The 21184-nt window shown below is 36.7% G+C and overlaps 1 protein-coding gene across 1 annotated transcript; it reads left to right on the top strand.

Moving 5' to 3' along the window:
* Nucleotides 1–215: 215 nt before the first annotated feature.
* On the top strand, nucleotides 216–20568 carry LOC149421659 (spatacsin). The gene is made up of 14 exons (XM_089634966.1): nucleotides 216–348; nucleotides 514–690; nucleotides 1208–1622; nucleotides 2143–4001; nucleotides 4080–4244; nucleotides 4466–4663; nucleotides 4782–5076; nucleotides 5164–6108; nucleotides 11378–11703; nucleotides 12735–13292; nucleotides 14959–15250; nucleotides 15338–15767; nucleotides 17684–17851; nucleotides 17960–20568. Exons 2-14 carry the CDS (start codon nucleotides 514–516, stop codon nucleotides 18027–18029), a joined length of 5898 nt encoding a protein of 1965 aa, XP_089491092.1. The 5' UTR covers nucleotides 216–348; the 3' UTR covers nucleotides 18030–20568.
* The last annotated feature ends 616 nt before the right edge of the window (nucleotides 20569–21184 follow it).

The following is a 21184-nucleotide window of genomic DNA, read 5'->3' on the forward strand; positions in this document are numbered from 1 at the left end:
GATTTTTACTGGGGGGCCCCATCCAATAAATTTGCCACGTGCCCCCAAAGGTATGGTTTCGCCACTGCATACAACTAGCCCCCATAAATAAAAAATAAATATTTAGGGACCGATTTTTGACACAGCCAGTGTAGCCAGATGCATTTTACTTCTATTTTATTTTGGGATATGGCATCACTGGACACAGCTGTCATTTGAGTGGTTTATTTATGGCTGTCATTTCGTCGTTTGTCATTCTGTCATTGATTACATTTTGAGTGTGCTAAAGATATTGTTTTGGTGTTGTTTTAGATACATTTAATCAATCGCAATATAATGAAAATAAAAAACCGTTAACTGATCTTCAATGTAAGTCACTAAATATAATTGTCATTCCATAATTAATTAAATCTGTTAACAAATATATTAATTAATCCTAATCCTTGCAATTTATTATCAGTAAAGTGATCATTGCGGGGGTGTTGTTTGTCAGGAATTGAGTCTCATTTATTGAATTATATTTATTATTTCAAGATGGAGGGATTAACACAAAATGAGAAAATTGTCTGGTCTTGTTGGGAAACAAAGACCCTGAGAGAAGTCGTGAGGGAGGCTGCAGCTAAAGGAACGCATATTGCCCTCGCCCATAGATTCTTGCAATTTAAGCAATCTTGGGATGTTTCCACAACCGAGGCTTGGTTTACTGCCGAGGTAAATTATCATTTCCTTGATGTTTTTGTTGTTATGACAAAAGTAAACAAACATTTGATCTGCAATGATTATTGGGGTCAAATTATCATATTAACGTGATAAGCAAATATGTTCATCGAACCAATAATGTTATGATTTTGCTTACCTTATCTCGTTGTTTGGATTATAATTAACAAAGGAAACTTATTTTTTAACATGCTTTGTAATTAATAAATCCTTACATTTTTCTTCAAACAAATTAAATTAGTAATTAACTTCTCGATCGCTGATGCCAAATTTACGCCGTGCGCCAGTTGATTCTATTTTCGCAATTGGGTTTCGTAGTTGATTCTATTTTTTGTAATGGGTTTATCTACTTATAAAATTAGTATGTAATCCACCAAAAGTAGTTGCCCCAGAACAGCTAGTTATATTCAGAGAAATGATTTTTTTGATAGTATCCTTATGAACACACTGGTGAACAAGAGGTTAAAAGCATTTTTGTATGACATTGATATACCCATTGAATTTTGAATAGGTATTTGCTTGGGTCTTGCAACTTCTATCGAGAAAGCAATTCTTCAAGGCGTCACACGTCCTCAACAAAATGCAAATATCTCCTCCCAAGTACTTGCTAAATGTGGCCGAGGAGTCACTGGACAACACACTGAGGGATTATATAATAGACCAGCTGATGAAGACTGCCAATGACCTGCAGAAGGACGCTCCGGAAGAATGGAAAGTGGTGATCCGCCATTGGAACCTTCTGCAGCTCTTGGAAAAGTCTTTTGAAACCGATGGCACCTTGAAACAGACGAGGGTGTTTGGTGTCGGGAAGGATTTGTGCATCGTTACTTCTAGTGAAATGAAGATGTTGACAATACGAAAAGTTCAAACATATCCTGATGAGTGGAAAAGAAAGGTTGCTTCGTATTTATTTTTAGAAATTCTCGGTAAGTTCATGAATTTTTTAGCTATTAAATCAGTCGTCCCACGGGTCGGTAAGGAATCGACTAATACCAACTGCTAAAGAAGTAGGAAATGCTTTCGCTATGTATGTTGCACGATCTCTGCACATGGCAGATAAGCTATGTAGCTTGTGGCTCGGTAAACTGTCGGCATTGCAGATTTCTGTTTTTTATCTAGATCGCACCGCTCTCTCTCGCCCTCCGACCCGTTTTCACAGTTTGCCCCGTCCCCAATACAAATGTATGGATCGGTGGGATACCGCACTCGGTGTTTGTTGATTCTTTACCTACCCGTGTAAGTACCTAATCATGTATATGCAATCTCAATATAACTTATTTTAAACAATGATAATATTTAAACATACGTATTATGTTCATAATATTATTATCACTGCAGTTAATATAATATGACTATACTAACAGATAAAATTAAATGTCAATAGAGAATATATGGTAGAGTATATATGCTTTACTTATGTAATACTCTATTATTTTCTTCTTATAGATTTTTCCATCATAGATTTTTTGGAACCAGAATACTTATGGAAAATACTACTGCTGCAAAATAAAGCCATGCTTTTACGAAGATGGATCGCAATGTATTACTCCAAAGAAAAAAACATCACTAACGAATCTCTGCAGTCAGATATAAGACTGTTAAATGTGGATGTGAATTCTTTAGACACTTTGGACAAACTGAAACAACTTGATGCCTTTCTTGTGACTTGGGCCATAACTCCTGAAATGATACTGTCAGTATCAAATCTAGAGTGCTACGACTTCACAAAGCTTTGTGTTTATGATACTCTGTGCTCCTACGGACATGTTGAAGAGAAAGAAAAAAACAATTTGCAAAGCATATTGCTGAGGCTATCTAGAACACAAAATTTGGGGAATATTGATAAGTTGTTTTCCCGAGGTACATCATCCGTTAGTAAAACAGATTTAAATCATATGTTGGCCAAATATTGCATTGACAATGATGAGTATCACACCATGACCATGTGCGTAGATTATGGTCTGTTAGAGAAACCCAATGCTGCAAGCGTTGAGAAATGCTCTCTGACTTCCAATTGCTTAGATTTATGGCTCTTGTTCAAGGAAACTGCTAACGGAAAAGAAACCGAGCACTATATTGCAGCCATCTATGAGACCTGTAAATATGTGTCTGAAAACAACATGGATAAATATTTTTCAGATAATCCCACGTTACTTTTATCATTAATCATTTTTGATGGTCAAAAATCTATATTTGAAATATTCAACGATGAACAATGTTTATCGCTTCAAAATGCAATGGTTAAATGGGATAAACCTTTCCATCAAAGCTTACCACACCTTTACTCCGTTTTTCAAAAATTCAAAAATAATTTGCTGGTTATTGAAAATGATGTAAATGTCTATCAATTACTATCAGGATATAATGGATTGGATATTTCAAAAGTATTTGAATTCCAATTGATTGAGAAGAGTTTGAAAGCTAAAAAACGGTCAAATACTTTTCCACAGTCCTCAATGCCATCGATCAGAAAAGACATCACTAATAATTTTGATAATTACGAGGAAATGCCACATTTTGCCAATAGAAAATTGGTCCGAAAACATGGATTTCAAAAAAGACTTAATTATATGTATTATTTAAAACAAAATAGACCCTGTATGGCCAGTCAGGCATTACTCATTCAACAATACCAGAGATTCGGAAGATTGAGCCCAAAAATAATAAATGAAGCTTGCATGCATGCCCATACTTTGGCGCTGCAAAATTGGAATGACTCAGTCATCACAGGTTGCTGTATTGCTTTTATATCTATGATCGGAGGTGATTCTATCAAATGCCGCACACACATTACATGCGCCAACCTTATTGTCAATTATCTGGAATTTCAACAAGGCAATAATAAAGAGGAAGCAATTAAGTGGATTGATAAGGCAATGTGCCAGCTAACTACCAACGATCGAGAAGGGCAGTTAGAAGTTTTGGATCTTGCTGAGAAAGCTTCAATGCAGGGACTCATGAAAATCTCCACTTCTCACTCCCAATCTATTGATATTAGTAAAATACTTCACAAATGGCAATCGGTAGTTAGATTTGCCCACTTTCATAATCTTCCCGCTCCTGAATCTTCCCTACAAATACTGGTTGCTGAAAATCTGTGGATTGCCTTTCTTATCTTTGGTGATGTTTTCAAGTATTCCAGGCACACTATGTTGTCATTGAGTAGAGGATTTTCTTCTCTGCCTTTAGTTGAACATTTTCGCCATGCCATTTCCTACCAACTGACAGATGAACAATCTCACAGAGAAGGAACTAAACAGCAAAAAGATGAACTAAGAAAGTCATCAAGAGGATCAACAGATATGGTAAATACAAATCTATCTAACAGTGAACTAAATATTATTTTTCATGTGGTTTATATATAATATTGTTTAATTTTTTAGAACTGTACACCAGAGGTGGCACAGGAACTAGAGTTTTCTCTGATGGGAGACATATGGGAAGTGATGGCCAACTGCCACGGACCTGAAGATCCACCGGGGGCTCTCCTCAGGGCTTCCGCCGCCCTCCACTGCCCTATTCTAGCCCTGCTTGCCACATGCTATGAGGTACAATACTATTTTGTATTTATTTCTTCAAAAACCACTTTTTTTAATAATTTTCTTTAACCACGCGGCAGTTTCAACACAATGGTTTAGTGATTATCACAGTTGTTTATGGTTACGGCATAATGCTATAATCATACTATCTATATGATTCAAACATAGGGAGAGTTATTGTGTTGATTGATACAAAATTCTTTTATGTTTGAAACACATTTTTTTTCCAGCCAGATGCAGTTGATATTTGCTGGACTCAATGGGTTTTGAGCAGCTTGAAAATTCAGGATCCTGAAAACACATTCGTCAAACACTGGGACCCTTCCGGAATGCAACTCTCGGATAACAGGGTCATCAGACTAATGGAGATGTGTCTGGAGAATGGATTCTACAAAACGTTATATGAATCTCTAACTATATTTTATAGGGTATGTTTACTTTTTATTTTCTCAGATACATAAACACTTATCCATTAGAATAAGTGATCAGTACGGACCAGAATACGTGATAGAATAATTCATTAATTTTTATTCTTATTTTTTTTAGGAGAGTCCATTATGCACACTGATGAAATTCATCCTGCGGACTGTTTTGTATTTTGATTTTGGAGCTGATACGGTGGAACTCCTGAAGACTTTCAATAATACCTGCGGACGCCGAATGTCTGTGATGGGAAGGGCTGAAGGATCGTGGCTCCCACGTCTGCAGAGAATGAGATTTGTGCAAACTGCCTCTATAAATCTCGTTGTGATGGCTATGTCCAAAGGTTTCAAAAGCCTCTCACATCAGAAATCATTTCTGCAACTCTTATGCGATACGCATTTTTCGAAAAGCTTTTCTGGTAATTTAAACAACATATTATTTGCGTGTAATGTATCTTCACTGGAATTTAGTAGTCTTATTAATGGTTTGCATAATTTATTTTTAGTTCCACGTCCAGATTTTTGCAAGATTGCTGCTCTTTTAAAATTTTCTATGGAATGCAATATATTGCTCGATCTGGGAGATATGTGTGGAGACAATGCTATACAATTCCAAAAAAAATACTTGGAGGATCTTGTGGAAAAAAAAATGTATGAAAAAGCTCTAGAATTTGCGAAGATAGTTGATTTACCAATTGAACATATTCTCATTGCTGACTGGACGGAGAGATACAAATCCTTGAACGACTCCAGTGATAATACTTCGCAGGAATCCAACGAACAGTCATGTTTGCTGTTTTGGGCGCAGTGCAGCTTGACTTTCAGAGAAGCTTGTGCCAATCCTATTGTGACTGTGGAATTTTTAAAGAAACAGTGTGATAATATAAGCGATAATTCTCATAAGTTTTACATTTTACGTCTAATTTTATACTGGTTTAATAAACTAAGTGAAGATGGACTGGCTGAAATGTCCTTCAAGAAGGATACTATCGAATTTGAAATGTGGATGGCTTATTTGAACAGCGAAAATGACAGCAAACTTCAACTCCTAAGAGAGGATGCTACATATGATTATATTTTGAAAGAGAAATGTCGCTCTCCTGCAGATAAAAATACGGACATGCAGGTTGTATTTAGAAAGTTACTGAATGAGCTTGAACAAGATTCCAATGTAAATAGTATGTCGATCACTGGACAGAAGTTGGGTATCGAAGAGACGGACAAGTGGTGCCGGAGTTTGGGGCGCCTTTTGGAATGCGGTCTGGTGGAAGAAGCTTGGAGGCTGTCCAAAATGTTCAGTGCCCCACAGGGATATAGTCCTCGAACCCTTTACTCCATAGAGTTGGTGGAGTCCTGCCTTCGCCTGGCAGAAGGTACAATGAATGCATACGAGCTACCACATTCTTTAAGACTCATAGTAGCTTCATCTTCTAGTCGCTTCCGTCTTTCAGGTATGTATCTGCCATTATAACACTTACAAGATGTATTTTTATTTATATTTCAATAAGATGAACAAAACTTATTTAAATTTTGCTTTATGAAATAAATTTACCAGCAAATGAGTTCCTATACCTAGCCTAACATGAAAGACAATGTCGGTTGTGGAAATTTTCTCGATGTTGAAGTTGAGCTGAGTTTATGAAAGCTCATGGAAGGCGGCCATCGGCCACGTGCTCGCGGGTTAAAACATGTGAGCACAAGTTAGTTTCGCTGAGAAGTTCGTCCAGAAGTTTATACTGTATCGCCTTGTTAATAGGCAGGGATTTTAGTGTGATTATCTAGACGTTAGTCTGGATATTCCTTCATCGGACAGCATCCTGCGTACTACGTGGATTCATGCATTCGGATTGAGCGTGGTGACGCGCTAAGGTGAAGATTCCGACTCTGGCAAACCGGAGCCGGCATGCGTGGGCAACGGCGTGGGCGGCTTAGTTCCATTTCAGGCCGTGCGGAGCGCTGATAGCGAGAACTTAGTGACTGGGAGGTATCACCACTTGCGGTTTCGCAAGAACTAGCGTGTGGCGTAACAATGTTTATGAACATAAATGCACTTCTGCCACCGATGATACAAAACTCATCACATTCTGTAGTGTGAGTCATCTATAAAGTACTCCTCCATGACAGCTTTCACGTCCTCGTCATGTCTTTCCTTTTGGGAAACATTTGAACTTAGCGAATACATAGATCGTACCTGTCCTAAACTTAACCCTTCAGGCCTCTGGCAAATTGATCGTTACATTTCTTAAAGATGCTGTCAGAAAGTCGCAAAATTAGTATATTATATTTCTGAATGTATCAGAAAACTAATAACTGTTTTTGAAAGGTGATAAAATACGCCTTCAAATTTTATTATTAGAAATAAACAAATAACTTTTTAAATGTAAACATTTTGAAATCAAAACATAAAAAGGTTTAAAAATAGCTCACCATACGTTTTTCGTCTAAACACTAAACTAAAATTACTGATAAAATATGAATATTCTACTAGACAAACGTATTATAAATTTACTGCTACCATTGGCTCACTTTACATTACCACTCGTAACTTTACAGTGTGATAGAGTGCTAAGTTTTAAAAATTCGACATTATTGATGTTGTTGTAGCTGAAAAACGGATTTTTTTCATAAATTCGATTTTTTCTATGAAGATTTTCAGGAAATTTCTTTTTGGCCGTGCGCCGCACGGATCTCCTTAGAATCTTCATACAAAAAATTAAATTTTCTAAAAAAAATAATAAATCGTTTTTAGCTACAACAACATCAATAATGCCATTTTTTGTAATATTAGCACTCTACTACACCCAAAAGTCACGAGCCGCCACTGATTGCTACCTCACTCTTTGTCGTTTTATATAAAAAATAATTCTCTCTATTTTAATTGCATTTGGAACCTTTGGTTTCATAGAGGTGTACATTTTGATTATTCTGTGGTTATCTTCTATATTTGAATGTATTTTTTCTTTCTAACATCGTTTAGTTCATATTTCTAACTATGAGGGAAAGGGAGATGCAAGAGTCCATATGAGCTTTTCCGAAAAGCAAACAAATTGAACAAATTAGCCAGAGGAGTTAAGCATTAACTTATTGGCGTTTAACTTTTCTGCCAGAAAGTTATTCTGATGGATAAGTAATAAAATAATCTATCTATTAAAATAAGAATGTAAATTTCTTCAAAATGTTATATGTCGGAAAGTTATTCACCGATTGCTTTGACATTTGGACACAACGCAACGTGGCATTCGAATACGCATGTGTTTTTATATACCTATATTATATAGATATCACCTGTGACAGGTTAAAACATGCTTTTTAAAAAACATCGCCATCTGTTGGACGTAAAAGCAACACGCTCCATTGTTTCTCTATCTGCACAAACCAAGCCACAGCAATGTTTGGCGGGGTACAGCTAGTATGGAGTAAAAAAAAATTCTTAAAATCATGAATTTCCTAATTAATCATTGTATTTTTAGTATTTCTCAGAAAGAACCGTTTTCGGATTCAGCAGCTTTGCTGTGGGCTTGGCTTAGTGATGCAAATAACTTGAAATTAAAATAACGGCCTCCTTGGTCGATGGGTAAGGCTCTCGGCTAGCAAGCTGGGGTCGCAGGTTCAAATCCCCGTGTGCGCAAGTAAATTTTATTTGATTGATTTGTGTTATTTCACAATTTACTCATTTGAAATAATATGTAGTATATTTGTGGCACATTGCAGCGTGGTAGATACTCTCAGTATCGCCCTGCTATAAGACCACTATTCAGAATTGAAACGTTGCTTGAAATGGCTTTGGCCGTGTTTGATGACCAGATCTGAATAGCAAGATACTTATCCACCTTCATTTTCCCCATCTCCTTACCCTTCCCACAACTTTTAGCCTCACAGCATACCCTAATTAGGAATGCCATATCCTCACTGGCTCCAGGTGGTTGGAGTCAGTTGGGACTCTTGTGGGGTTTCTCATTAATTTTCTTTATTTTTAACTGGATAAAGGTGACTATGAACCCCTGCGTATTAGATAGCTTTCATTGAATTCTCTGCAACGGTGATAGTTTGTGTGTTTTGCTATCTTACGAGGAGAAGAGTAAATAGTGAGTGTAGTATATTCCCAACGACAAAACATCAAATTGAATTGGGAAAGACAACTAGTGTTGAGTTCATCATACAAGATGCACTACAAATGTCCCATACCAAAATGTAAAATGTCAAAACTCCTTTTCTTTGTATTACAAATGTTTTGAGGTGGTGAGGTGTTTGGGTATTTACACTACATTACTACATTTTTGTATTAGAATTGTAAAATATTTTCATATCCTGGGGAGAGGGGGTGGCTAGAGAATTTCAGAGAAATAAATTTCCCCACAATATTTTCATATGTTAGATAATATTAGATTTCAACACCTATACAGGGTGTATCGGCACTAACCCGACAAACTTTAACCAGCTATTCCTTAGCACATTTGGAGTAAAAAATGTTATGGGCACTTTGCTGTCCGGTAGCATTTTTTTTTCAATTAAAAACAAAAAAAAATTAAAATTTCCACACTACATCACTGTCATTGGCATTGCGTTTCGTGTTAAACAGCTGTTATAAGCAAGTGTGTCAAAAAGCGTCTTCGCTCTTTCGCACACACTAAATAATAATAGTTAAAAATGAGACGAATGGTGCCGTGCTATTTCGTTGTGACTGTAAACGTGCGCCAATATAGGTACACACGTGCATTATTCAACGGAATTCGAATAAAATATTTGCCAGATGGGTTTTCAAACTTTATCAAAGGATAAAACAGTGGTGACATGTGGTGAAAATATGAATAATAAATTTTTTATTAAAAAAAAAACGTTACCGGACAGCAAAGTGCACATAAGATTTTTTACAACAAATATGCTAAGGAATAGCTGGTTAAAGTTTGTCGGGTACGTGCCGATACACCCTGTAATAATCATTTTACGTGAATGGTTTGGTATAAAACGGAGGAATCTGAAAAACGTCCTTGATTTTAAGCTAGATCAAGCTCTAAATCATAGAGTTGGCAACCCTGCATGTCACACCTCACCTCATTTGAGGTGGGACATTCTTAAATTGTGTCCTATCCAATACACTATTTACAAATTATCATTTGAAAACCTCCTTAATAAATTCATTTAATGCGAAGCTTAATGCTAAATCATTATTTTGATTAATCTTTATGACGAATTGGTGTACATTATGAATACCAAAAAATATGCTTTCAATTGAAGGTTTTCCTATCGTTTTGCTTGAGTAGAATACAAATAAAAAAATAAATTACCCAATAAAAAATATAAATGTAAACTACCAAAAAATAAATTTTTTCAATGGAAATGTATGAATGCATAAAAAAAAAAAACTTTAAAAAAATACAGTATTATAGCTAAAATTATCTGTGACAGTTTCACTTGATTAACTTTTTTGCTTTCTTATAAAATTATTTACAAAATAAATAAAAACCAGTTTTGTGCTTGAAATCGAACGTTTTTAGACTCCGTTTGTCAAACGATTTTAATGCATATTACCTACAATATATGGTATACCAAGAATATACACATGTTTGGCTTTTAGCTTCCTCTTAATGATACTTTTACTAATTATGTACATACGTATGCATTTAAAAAATGTTATTTTCTCGTATTTTTGGCTCCCATTTATGGAAGGTATTGCAATTCACTACCCCTGTATACCTTATGGAATAAATTACATGTTAATACAATATTTACCTCTGGATGATTTAATATTAACAGTTCTGATTGCAATATAGACATTTTTGCCAAAGTTTGGAAATGTTTTTACGCATTCTATTCCGTTATTTTTACGCTCCACTTATAATTTTCCACTGGTATAGTTTCATACTGGAAGTAACGGATTCTACATCAAAAATATCAAACGTAATTTTTTCAATATTGGTCTAAATTTATTTAAAAACTGTGTATTTCCTAAAAATATAAAATGTATTTAATCTTACACAACTAAAATTAACTACGAAATTAATTAATTGAATATTGATCAGGGTCATGGTAAAAATACACTACCTAAATAATTTATTAAGCCAAGTATGTGGGAAAAGCTTTAGTCGCCCCAATGGGGCGGGCAATATGCCAATGTGAAAAGTGCAGCCCCCTAATCTTGGTGGCAGGTATGCCGATGGGTTAAAAATATACACAGGTTCGACAGTTCTATTTAACTGACTAAAGAAAGTAAATTGATAAATTTTCTTGTTAAAATTACATTTATTATTTCCAATATTCTACAATACCTAAAGTACAAACTTTGGTGAAATTGTCCATATACCTAATCTGATGCTGTTCATTGATCTTTGGGTCAGTTTCAGAGACTTGAAGCGACATTGAAGCTATAGTTTTTTCATCAGTTTAGTTAGATTTCAAATGTTGTTTAATTGATTCCATCTGGTGGCGATTATGTATTCCTAATTTGGAAAGTAGACCACTAGTACACATTGATTAATATATTAGCCACTTATCTAGTTTGGCTATTATTACAGATGACGATATTAAGTATTATTTTTATAATAAACAAACTGTTTGTCAATTCAGTCTGAAACTTTTAGTTTGAGGGTGTTAAGGAATGGTTCTCATTTATGGTGTCAACAATAATTGCCACACGATGTTAGGCTAGATACTTGTCCCTTTATTTTTAATGAAATTTGCGATGCGTTTATCTTGTATTTAAAACATATATCCTTGTTTTAGATTCTCAATGCTCTGATAATAGTTTTGAGGAACTTGTTTTGATTCCTGACAAGCAAGAAGAGTCAACAGAAAACAACTCCCATGTGGTGGGCCGCCAAGAAGCAGAATGCCTTTCTTCCCTGGAAACTCTGGCTTCCAAGAGCGGTCTCCGGATGGTTAAACAAGTGGCCAGCATTTACAGGATATCCTTGCAAATTGGCTGGTCATATTCCAAAGTCTTGAAGTATGACGGCAATCCTTTGGAACTGATTAATTATTTAAGTGGACGCAGCAGAATGCCATTGGCTAAAATCATATTTACCACATATGAAGTACCAACTCAAAAGGTTTGTTTCCATAGTTTTATATTTTACTAGTGGACCCTGCAGTGCTTCGCTATTGTTATGTCTTTCTCAGGCGTCCCCGAATTCTTCCACCATTCACTACTGTATACCACAATGTTACTGTTAAAAAACTACATTACATGGACTTTAATTCCACTCCGTATCTCATTATGGTGCAGAGATATTGCGTTAAGTATTCCTCGGGCGTCCCCGACTTCTTCTGCTATTCAAAGCACTCTCTAAATACCCCTGGCACTAAAAAAACAAACTTTGCAATTTTAAGCGATATCGGTTGACTACATTTCGAGTTTTGCGAGCACAAACCTAAGCAGGCTGAATTTTTGTAAATTAACACATTTCCTGCGGGTATTTTGCGCTGGCGCTGCGCTGTCTCCGGGCGAAAATAAAGGTCCCGCCCGAATTTCTTAATTTTTTTTAAATTGCTACATCTTTGAAAATAATCAAAATATTTTAACGAAAATTTCTACGCAATAACTCAGCATACACAAGCTATAATAAATAGTATTAAACGAAAATCGAATATTATTTGAAATTCAACTCAATTCACGTTGTAATATGTTTATTACGGTCCGCCTACCGGTATTTGCCCATTTCTGCTTTCTTTAAATACGACGGGACGGAACAGAGATAGAGATTCGAATCGGGTTTCACGGTCATAAAAACCCTTATTCCAGGAATTGAATTATTACAATAACAAATTATATACATACTATCATTTTGTTGAAATACTGATGTAAACGAAAGGCACGAAGATAAATATAAAAAGAAAACTCGCATTACAATTCGATAATTATGTACATATAATTGGGACCTTTACAAAGATATTGGTATATAATATTCATGTAAAAACATTGAATAATTCTGTCTTTTCTGCCATTGAAATGAGGCTGGTGCAAAGGTAGTTAAGCATCAATCGACTGAACGGGTAGAACTATCTCTCCCGGCCGAAGTGTGTTAAGATATTGCACTTGCAACAATTACAAAGTGAATATAGATATTTTATGTTCTTTCAGATCGTTGAGTATCTCTGTCTGGAGATTGTTGGTGCTGTCATATCTCCCCACTTAACAAGAACATCTGGCTTTCGACAAAAAGAACACTTTCGGTATACTTTATGGGGTTTCCCTCTGGACTCAGATTTTGAAATGTTTCTAAACTTGCGCCCCGACGACAACTCGATTTTGGGCCGAATGATATTAGAACATCTAACCGCCTTCCGTAAATTGTACAAAACTGATGGAAGTGCGGCTAATGACTCTAACGCAGATTACACAGAAGTTGAGGATGTAGAGGCTATCTTGGATGAGGAATACCAAAACATTGATGATTACGAAGTTGAAAGTGTGATAAGTCAGCAAAGTGGTAGTACCATGGACATTGTTGCCAGAGGAGCTTCAATAGACGGCCAATCAGTGGTGTCGGAATCCACACAGTATACTCGCTCACATCATCCTGCTAGAGAAAAGAAGCCGCAGTATGATGTCATTTCTTGTATCAACATCCGTATTAAACCCTCCGTGAAATCTAATATGAAATCCCTTTTGAAGGGAGCAAAACTATCGTCTAAACAGGTGATCACATTTAATAAAATTCTCACTTCGTTATTATAATCGATAATTTGATTCGGTTGGAGTTATTATTTATCAGTATCAACAGATATTCATCTTCTTAAGTTGAACACTCGTAATTAGGTAGAAACCGTTAACAAAAATTGAAATCTGTTAATTTTTTTGTTTGTTTTCTATCTAATACATATTGTTGACTGTTGTTCTTATTAGTTTATATATGTTATACATGGATAGTAAATTATTATTTTATCCACACAATATATATTTACATAGGCATGTAAATAAGGAATAAATTAGGCTGATTAAAAGGCAAATAGTCCCCATACAGAAATACACAAGTAATTTTCTGTTCCAACACCAATACATGGTATTATAATTGTTTTCAAAGCACTGATTTTAATTAGTCGATTTATAAATTTTTGCAACAATACTTTGAAAGGTTGTTTTGTCCCTTTTTTAACCAGTAGTTTTGGATGCCACAAACTAACATGGCAGCGATGGTTAAATATAATAATTAAATACTCGTGCCACTTAATCTCTGAAAACCATGAAATCATGAAATAGCTTTTTGACGGCCTCCATGGTCGGGGTAAGGCTCTCGATCTTACTCGACGCGATGATGACATAAACTTTATTTGATTAATTTGTGTTATTTCACAATTTACTAATATAATACTCATAATAAATAGTATATTTGCGGCATGTTCCATGAAGATACTCTCAGTATCGTCCTGGTGTAAGATCACCATTCAGAATTGAAATATTGCTTGAAATGGCTTTAGCCGTATTTGGTGACCAGATCTAAATAGCCACTTCCCCTGTACTTCATCCTCCCCATTCCTTCCCCTCCCCAATACCTTCAGCCTCAAAATATACCCCAATTGGGGATGCCATAGTCTCGCTGGTTACAGACGGTTTGGAGCAGTTGGGGCTCTTGTGCAGTTACACATAAAAAAGAAGTTATTATAGTATTCAAAATCAATATAATTCATCATATTATATAATATTCTATTGTTGCCACCGCTGCTAGCTTGTGAACTCTCCATTTTGCTGATAAAATAACCCCCATGCCAATTTAATATATACCTGTTTTTGTACCTTTTTTCTTCTTCATCATTTCAATTACATACATATCTACCTAAGTGGAAAATGGTTAAATTTAAGCCATTTTTTTTTTTTTTTTTTGAAAGAAAGACAAACATTCCCGGGTTACGAATAACCCAACAATGTTTGAAAATCTCCTACTACCACCACAGAAAGCCGAAAATGTTGCTTGTGTTGTGATGGAGGACTTAGCCAGCCGAGGAACCGAACACGCGACGCTCGGGTGAGACCCAAGCGCTATGCCCACTCAACGACTTATTGATTATACTTTATTATTGGAACTATTTACAAAAAATTGATAACTGATAGTAGTAGATACCGTCAGTAACGCCCTGCTGAAAGACCTCCATTCAGAATTTGAAAATTCGAAACACAAGATCTGAATCGCCAGGTACTTACCAACCTTCCTCTACCCCATCTCCTTCTCTTCCAACTCCCTTTAGCTAATCAACTCTTTTGCGGTATTCATATAAAAAGGAAATTCAGGTTACAACGTGGTTCTCTGTGGCAGCACAGTATTAATAGTTCCTTCAAACAGACAATCAATCCTCTTTATTTATTCCAGGTGAATGTGATCTCAATAGAGCTTCTCGTGCTGGCGCATGAATGCTTCTCGAGCGTGTGCGACACGGAGGGCATCGCCACGGCACTGCGGTCGGCGCAGACGCTGTCCGGCCACCTGCTGGCGGCGCGCTCCTGGCGCCTGCTAGTGCGATTGCTCACCGGCCTTGCCCGCTACACTGAGATGGCGTACGTCTTCCAGATGCTGCGTGACAACCATCAGTTTGAGTTCCTGCTCGGACAGTTTGACTACATGCTCGGCCAGCACCAGGAGAAGATCGCCAGCTTCAAACAAGGTATTTCATCATTACCGTTCCCCATGTATGGCAGTGAGGCGTGTAACTGGCAGAGGAAACAATAAATATAATTTTTTTTCTTTCTAGGTCTTTTAGAATTCCTAAAAAAGCATTGTCCGGGAGACACGGAAATGTACTGCCTAGTAGCCTTGCACTTCTCCATGTATTCTGAAGCTGCCGATGTAAAGAAGAAGCAAGCCAATGACCTGATAGTCACACTGACTCAGATAGCCTTGGACTCTATGAAGGTTCTGAAGAAGCGCTCCAACAAACAGCCCGAGTGGATCATCCTGGCCAATACCGACAGCAATCGCCTTCTTCTGGACACGGCCATAAACCACTGCTCCGATAGCGCAGAGCTGTACTGCAAAGGTGGTTGCTTGGGAGCGGCCAGAGAAATGGCGGGATTGGCGCAACTGCTAGCCCTACAAATATCGCTGTTAGCAAATTCTCCAACTCAATGCATTTTAAATCTACCCCCGAACAAAATGGCCGCCATAATTGATTCTTATTTGAGGTACGTTATTAATATTAAACTTTTTTCTTTTAATTATTCTGATCTGCTCGGCTATCGCATGTTTGCTCCATCGGTGACTATCACTGTATGTGGACGTCAAAAATGTTATCATGAAGTTGCATATACATTGTTCCCAAACATGCTACATGAGGGATTAGTTAATTAACGTCATAAAGGTCAGCGTTGTAAAGGTTAATGTTCCTTACGACCAGCAGTAATCAATTAAACCATTTATGGAAGGATAAACTTAACAATTTTTATGTTGTGGTTGCCATCGAACCCGTTACCTCCTGGTTCAAGAGTCTAAATGTAGACCATTAAGCTATGAAGGTTGTCATTTCCACTGTCTTCTTGCACTCTCTATAATATTCTTATCCCCTACTCAGAAATTTCAACAGAATTGTAAGGTAAAAACAAAAACCTTTCTCAAATCTAGATTACTTCTTCTGATCTTTGACCCTCGGTAACATTTGTATTCATAATGATTTTATGTCTAAACATTGCATTGAGCTCACTGGTTAAAATTGATGAAAATATTTAGTTAGCCTTGTAGGACGTAGGTGCAGCGTATTAGCTGATAATCAATAAGTAGCAAAGTCTTAAACAATTACAATTTCGTCAAGATTCAGATTTCTTCTTTTCATAAATGCTAAGTAGATTTTTGGGGTTGGTAAGGTGAGACGAATGAAATAGGTTGTAGATATTGCAGTGCTTTTTGAATCAGTGCGATGACTAGGAAACTTGGGTCCGTGGACCATGGCAGCGCGGTGAGGTAAGAGCGGGGTGCGGATGTCTTTCAGTAAGCAGGTGCGGTATGCGGGGCGATCCGACCGGCCGCCTCATTTCTCAGTTGCAGCTAGATGTCGGATGACTCACTGACTAACTTGGTCCCACGACGTAGCCGCTTTATATAGGAAACACTTGTTCGGGAACATTTCGGAGGTAGATGCGATGTGCTTTCGCCGCTTATCTCATAGGTTCCGAACGTGACTTGCGTTGCATATTTTGATGTTCTAAAATTTACTACTAGCTGGCCACTACAGATTATTGTATTAAAAATACGAATGCGAGGAAGGTACATTTTAAATTTTTTGAATAAATGATTGATTTCAGAAAATCACTCTCTTTCATTTTAAAACACCAAAGGAATTAAAGAATAAAGACCATATTAAAGCTCCCCGTAAGGACGCCAACTACTGATATTTTTAATCTGTTTGATGTTCCAAGTTTACAAAAAATCTATGCTAAAAATATTCTAGTTCATCACTTAAAAAATAAACCAGAGGCAAACCCCTCTCACGATCATAAAACCAGAGCCAAGCAAATAGACATGCTAAATATTCCTAAATGTAATTCTACCTTTGGACAAAGAAACTCTGAATTTTTAGCAATAAAATTATATAATAAACTCCCTCTCAACATCAAACAAAGGAAAACGAAAAATAACTACATTAAGGACATAAAATCTTGGCTGAAGGAAATATCGGAAGAAGAACTAGCTAATATATTTAAAACATCATCTTAGTCGCTGAAAACGTATACTAACATATATATAGTCCCCCTCAGCACAGGATCTCCTAGTGAGGAGGACTTCAATGATCTGTTTTAATTTTATATATATATTTTTATTTCATGTGCCATACAAAAATGTACCTAATTATTTAAAAAAGTAACTAAATTAAAAAAAAAAAAAATTATTCCTTTACAGAACAGTTCCTTCATAACTTTTGCCGGTGTAACTTCTTTGCAGATTGTAACGTGACATGTACAAGTGCACAAAAATATGATCTTATATTAAATTGTTTTGAATTACGAGAAGCCCAGAAAATCTCCAACTGCTGACAGAAACACAAAGAGCCCAAAAAGCAATACTCACTTTTATCCATTCCATTAAATAATATGATATTGCATTCCAGTTTCATGGAAGGCTTGGTGTTTGCCCACGCTATTGATGGAGGAGGAGGAGGCTGGAAGTGTCGCTGGCGTGAACTCGTCTATCAGAGGGTACTCCGAGGTGGAGACCTTATATTTGTTAAGGATATTGCCACCTTCCGGCCAGACATAGCCTGCTATATTGTCCAAAGGTTAGTTGTATGTCTGCTTATGTCATTATTTCATTATCGATTTAACAAATTTCTTTTCAAAATTGGATTGTATGTATTTTAGTTTAAAAAAAATCCTTTCTGTTTCAGATATGAAAATGAAAACAAACTGGTTGAAGGTGCAGACGCTATCTCCGAACTTCGCTCATTTTTCAAATAGTTATCAAGATTTTCAAGTCGGCGAAGATCAAGAAGTTATCAGATTTGAAAATATTTATTTCTTAATATATTTATATTTTTATGTATCACCACATTTCCTGAATCGTGCACTTTTACTCAAATTATTTAAAACCGTAACGAATCAAAACATTCAATATGTTTTTAAAGAAATACATAACATAAATAAAAGTGTGCAACCATGTATATGCGATAGTAGCGCCATTCTTCAAAAGAATTTTGACCACCTCTAGAATTTTCTGCGTGTCATAAAAATCACATTGACCGTGTGTCAGTGCAGGATATTAACACCATTCTGCAACAGGATTTCAACAACCTCTATCAGCTTCATTCTACAGTAGAAGTTCAATAACCTCCATCCATTCTATGTGTCACATATGCATATGTCACACATACTTCTTCACACAGGTTTTTAATTATTAAAAACAGAGTTTGAGTTTGACAGTCTACCTTGAGACAAAACTTTTACCTAGTTAGAAAACTGGACCTGAATCCGTATTTCTCTTCCTCCTGTAACAGAAGTCACCTTCATATCGGAGCCTGAGGCCCTGTACTATGAGATAAGCCAGGCCTCTGCAAACTGCGGTTTTTACGCATTGTTTTAAGGCTCAGATCAAAATTCTCTCTTTTCCCTCTTAAATCTGCCATTTGTTACAGTAAGCTCTTTTGCTTCTGAGCCTGAAGCCCACTACTACCTAGGCATTGTTTTTCAGGGGCTCAGATCGGAAGAGCTCTTTTCCCTCTTAAATCTGCCATTTGTTACAGTAAGCTCTTTTGCTTCTGAGCCTGAAGCCCACTACTACCTAGGCATTGTTTTTCAGGGGCTCAGATCGGAAGAGCTCTTTTCCCTCTTATATCTGCCACTTGCTGCGGTGACCTAGGCATTGTTTTAAGGGCTCAGATTAGAAAAGCTCTTCTGTCTGCCATTTGTTGCAGTAAGCTCTTTTGCTTCTGAGCCTGAAGCCCACTACTACCTAGGCATTGTTTTTCAGGGGCTCAGATCGGAAGAGCTCTTTTCCCTCTTAAATCTGCCATTTGTTACAGTAAGCTCTTTTGCTTCTGAGCCTGAAGCTCACTACTACCTAGGCATTGTTTTTCAGGGGCTCAGATCGGAAGAGCTCTTTTCCCTCTTAAATCTGCCATTTGTTACAGTAAGCTCTTTTGCTTCTGAGCCTGAAGCCCACTACTACCTAGGCATTGTTTTTCAGGGGCTCAGATCGGAAGAGCTCTTTTCCCTCTTAAATCTGCCATTTGTTACAGTAAGCTCTTTTGCTTCTGAGCCTGAAGCCCACTACTACCTAGGCATTGTTTTTCAGGGGCTCAGATCGGAAGAGCTCTTTTCCCTCTTAAATCTGCCATTTGTTACAGTAAGCTCTTTTGCTTCTGAGCCTGAAGCTCACTACTACCTAGGCATTGTTTTTCAGGGGCTCAGATCGGAAGAGCTCTTTTCCCTCTTAAATCTGCCATTTGTTACAGTAAGCTCTTTTGCTTCTGAGCCTGAAGCCCACTACTACCTAGGCATTGTTTTTCAGGGGCTCAGATCGGAAGAGCTCTTTTCCCTCTTATATCTGCCACTTGCTGCGGTGACCTAGGCATTGTTTTAAGGGCTCAGATTAGAAAAGCTCTTCTGTCTGCCATTTGTTGCAGTAAGCTCGTTCGGGTCCGAGTCTAAGGCCCAGGTCTATGTAGACCTGAGCGTCATTACAAGGGCTCCAGTTGGAAGACCACTTATTCCGATTATGGATATTTGCACCACTTTGTTCCAGATATTCAAAGATTGTACTTTTTAAATGTTCTTAATTTGATCTCAATACCTTGATTCAGGAACTGTCGGTCGTTGATCATAATATAGGGAGGTATATATATATATATGTTATTTTTGCCTGTACCAAAAACAGCATTCATATTTGTCATTAAATTATTAGTGAAACAAGTCAAAACGGTTCAAGTCTGAGCAGTTTGTGCTTGCCGCCCAATCTATCAGGTTGGATTGTATCGGTTATCAATTTTATGTACAAATATTATTATAATAAACATATGTATACGTATCATCGGACAATGTATGAATGTGAATGAAGCGAGGAGTGTGTGCCAAGGCAGAGTTGTTTGGTGATCCATATTCTCTGCCTGCCCCTGCGAGAAACAGCGTGATGGTTAGTTATTTTTACATACCATCGGCGTTTGGTATTAAGTCCAAATATGCCAGATTATAATTTTACCAGAAATTGCTTTATTCTCCATCTAACTTTGTGGGCCATCATGCTCAAGGACAAGTTAACCCCTCAGGCCTCTGGCATATTGACCGTTATATTTCTTAAAAACGCTGTCAGAAAGTCAGAGAATTTGTGTATATTTCTGCTTTGTATTATCTGTTATATGTACAAATTATTGCCTCAAGCCGTGTCCACACTGGTATATATGTAGATGTTGCATTGCACGTTTCATTACACCTGTCTGAATACAACTATAGTTTTGTCAACATTATTTCTCATAACTTTTATAACCTGTGATAACTTTTATAATTAGAAAAGCTATATTTTAAATTGCTTAGATCAAATAAAATTTACTCTTGGGTAAGCTATAGTGAATGTATCACCTGCCGATCTCTTATGCTGTTATGTTAAGATTATAATAAACTATAATATGCTTATATAAAATCTAATCATCGTTTTATTTTTTTAAAACATCTATAAATCTAAACGAAACATGAAACAGAAAAGTAAAAGATAACGGTCACGACTAGACAGAATCTAGCATAGTTCTGGGACTGGTCCTTCGTGCGTGTTGCGTAGGGCTTATTCCAGCAACACCAACTAATAGAGTGGAATCGCAGTTTTGCGACACCAGGGGGCCTACTCTGTATCTTTCGGGTTAACAAACCAGTAAGTTCGTAGTTTAATTGAGAGTCATTGTTTCTAATTAATAAAATATCTCTGTAAATATACTGAACACAGAGTTCACATTTTAGGTATTCAAAACACCGTTAGGGAAGGGTTAATACGGGTTTGTGACGTGGCTAAACCCTCGGCAGGAAAGTTTCGATAGATACAGAGTAAGCCCCCTGATGTTAAAACAGTAAAAAACTTTGTTTTTAGTGGTTGATGTTTTACACATTTAAATACACACCTACTGTCAAAA

Source organism: Hesperophylax consimilis, chromosome 8 (assembly GCF_061612785.1).
Source record: "Hesperophylax consimilis isolate HC1 chromosome 8, BYU_Hcon_1.0, whole genome shotgun sequence".
Classification (NCBI taxonomy): domain Eukaryota; kingdom Metazoa; phylum Arthropoda; class Insecta; order Trichoptera; family Limnephilidae; genus Hesperophylax; species Hesperophylax consimilis.

What these genes read in the sequence shown, in the direction of transcription:
- LOC149421659 (XM_089634966.1), top strand. Translation starts at nt 514, where the DNA reads ATGGAGGGATTAACACAAAATGAGAAAATTGTCTGGTCTTGTTGGGAA. An exon ending in TTTATTTTTAGAAATTCTCG is followed by an intron (nt 1,623 to 2,142) that starts GTAAGTTCATGA and finishes TTCTTCTTATAG; the next exon opens with ATTTTTCCATCATAGATTTT. An exon ending in ATAATTGATTCTTATTTGAG is followed by an intron (nt 15,768 to 17,683) that starts GTACGTTATTAA and finishes ATTGCATTCCAG; the next exon opens with TTTCATGGAAGGCTTGGTGT.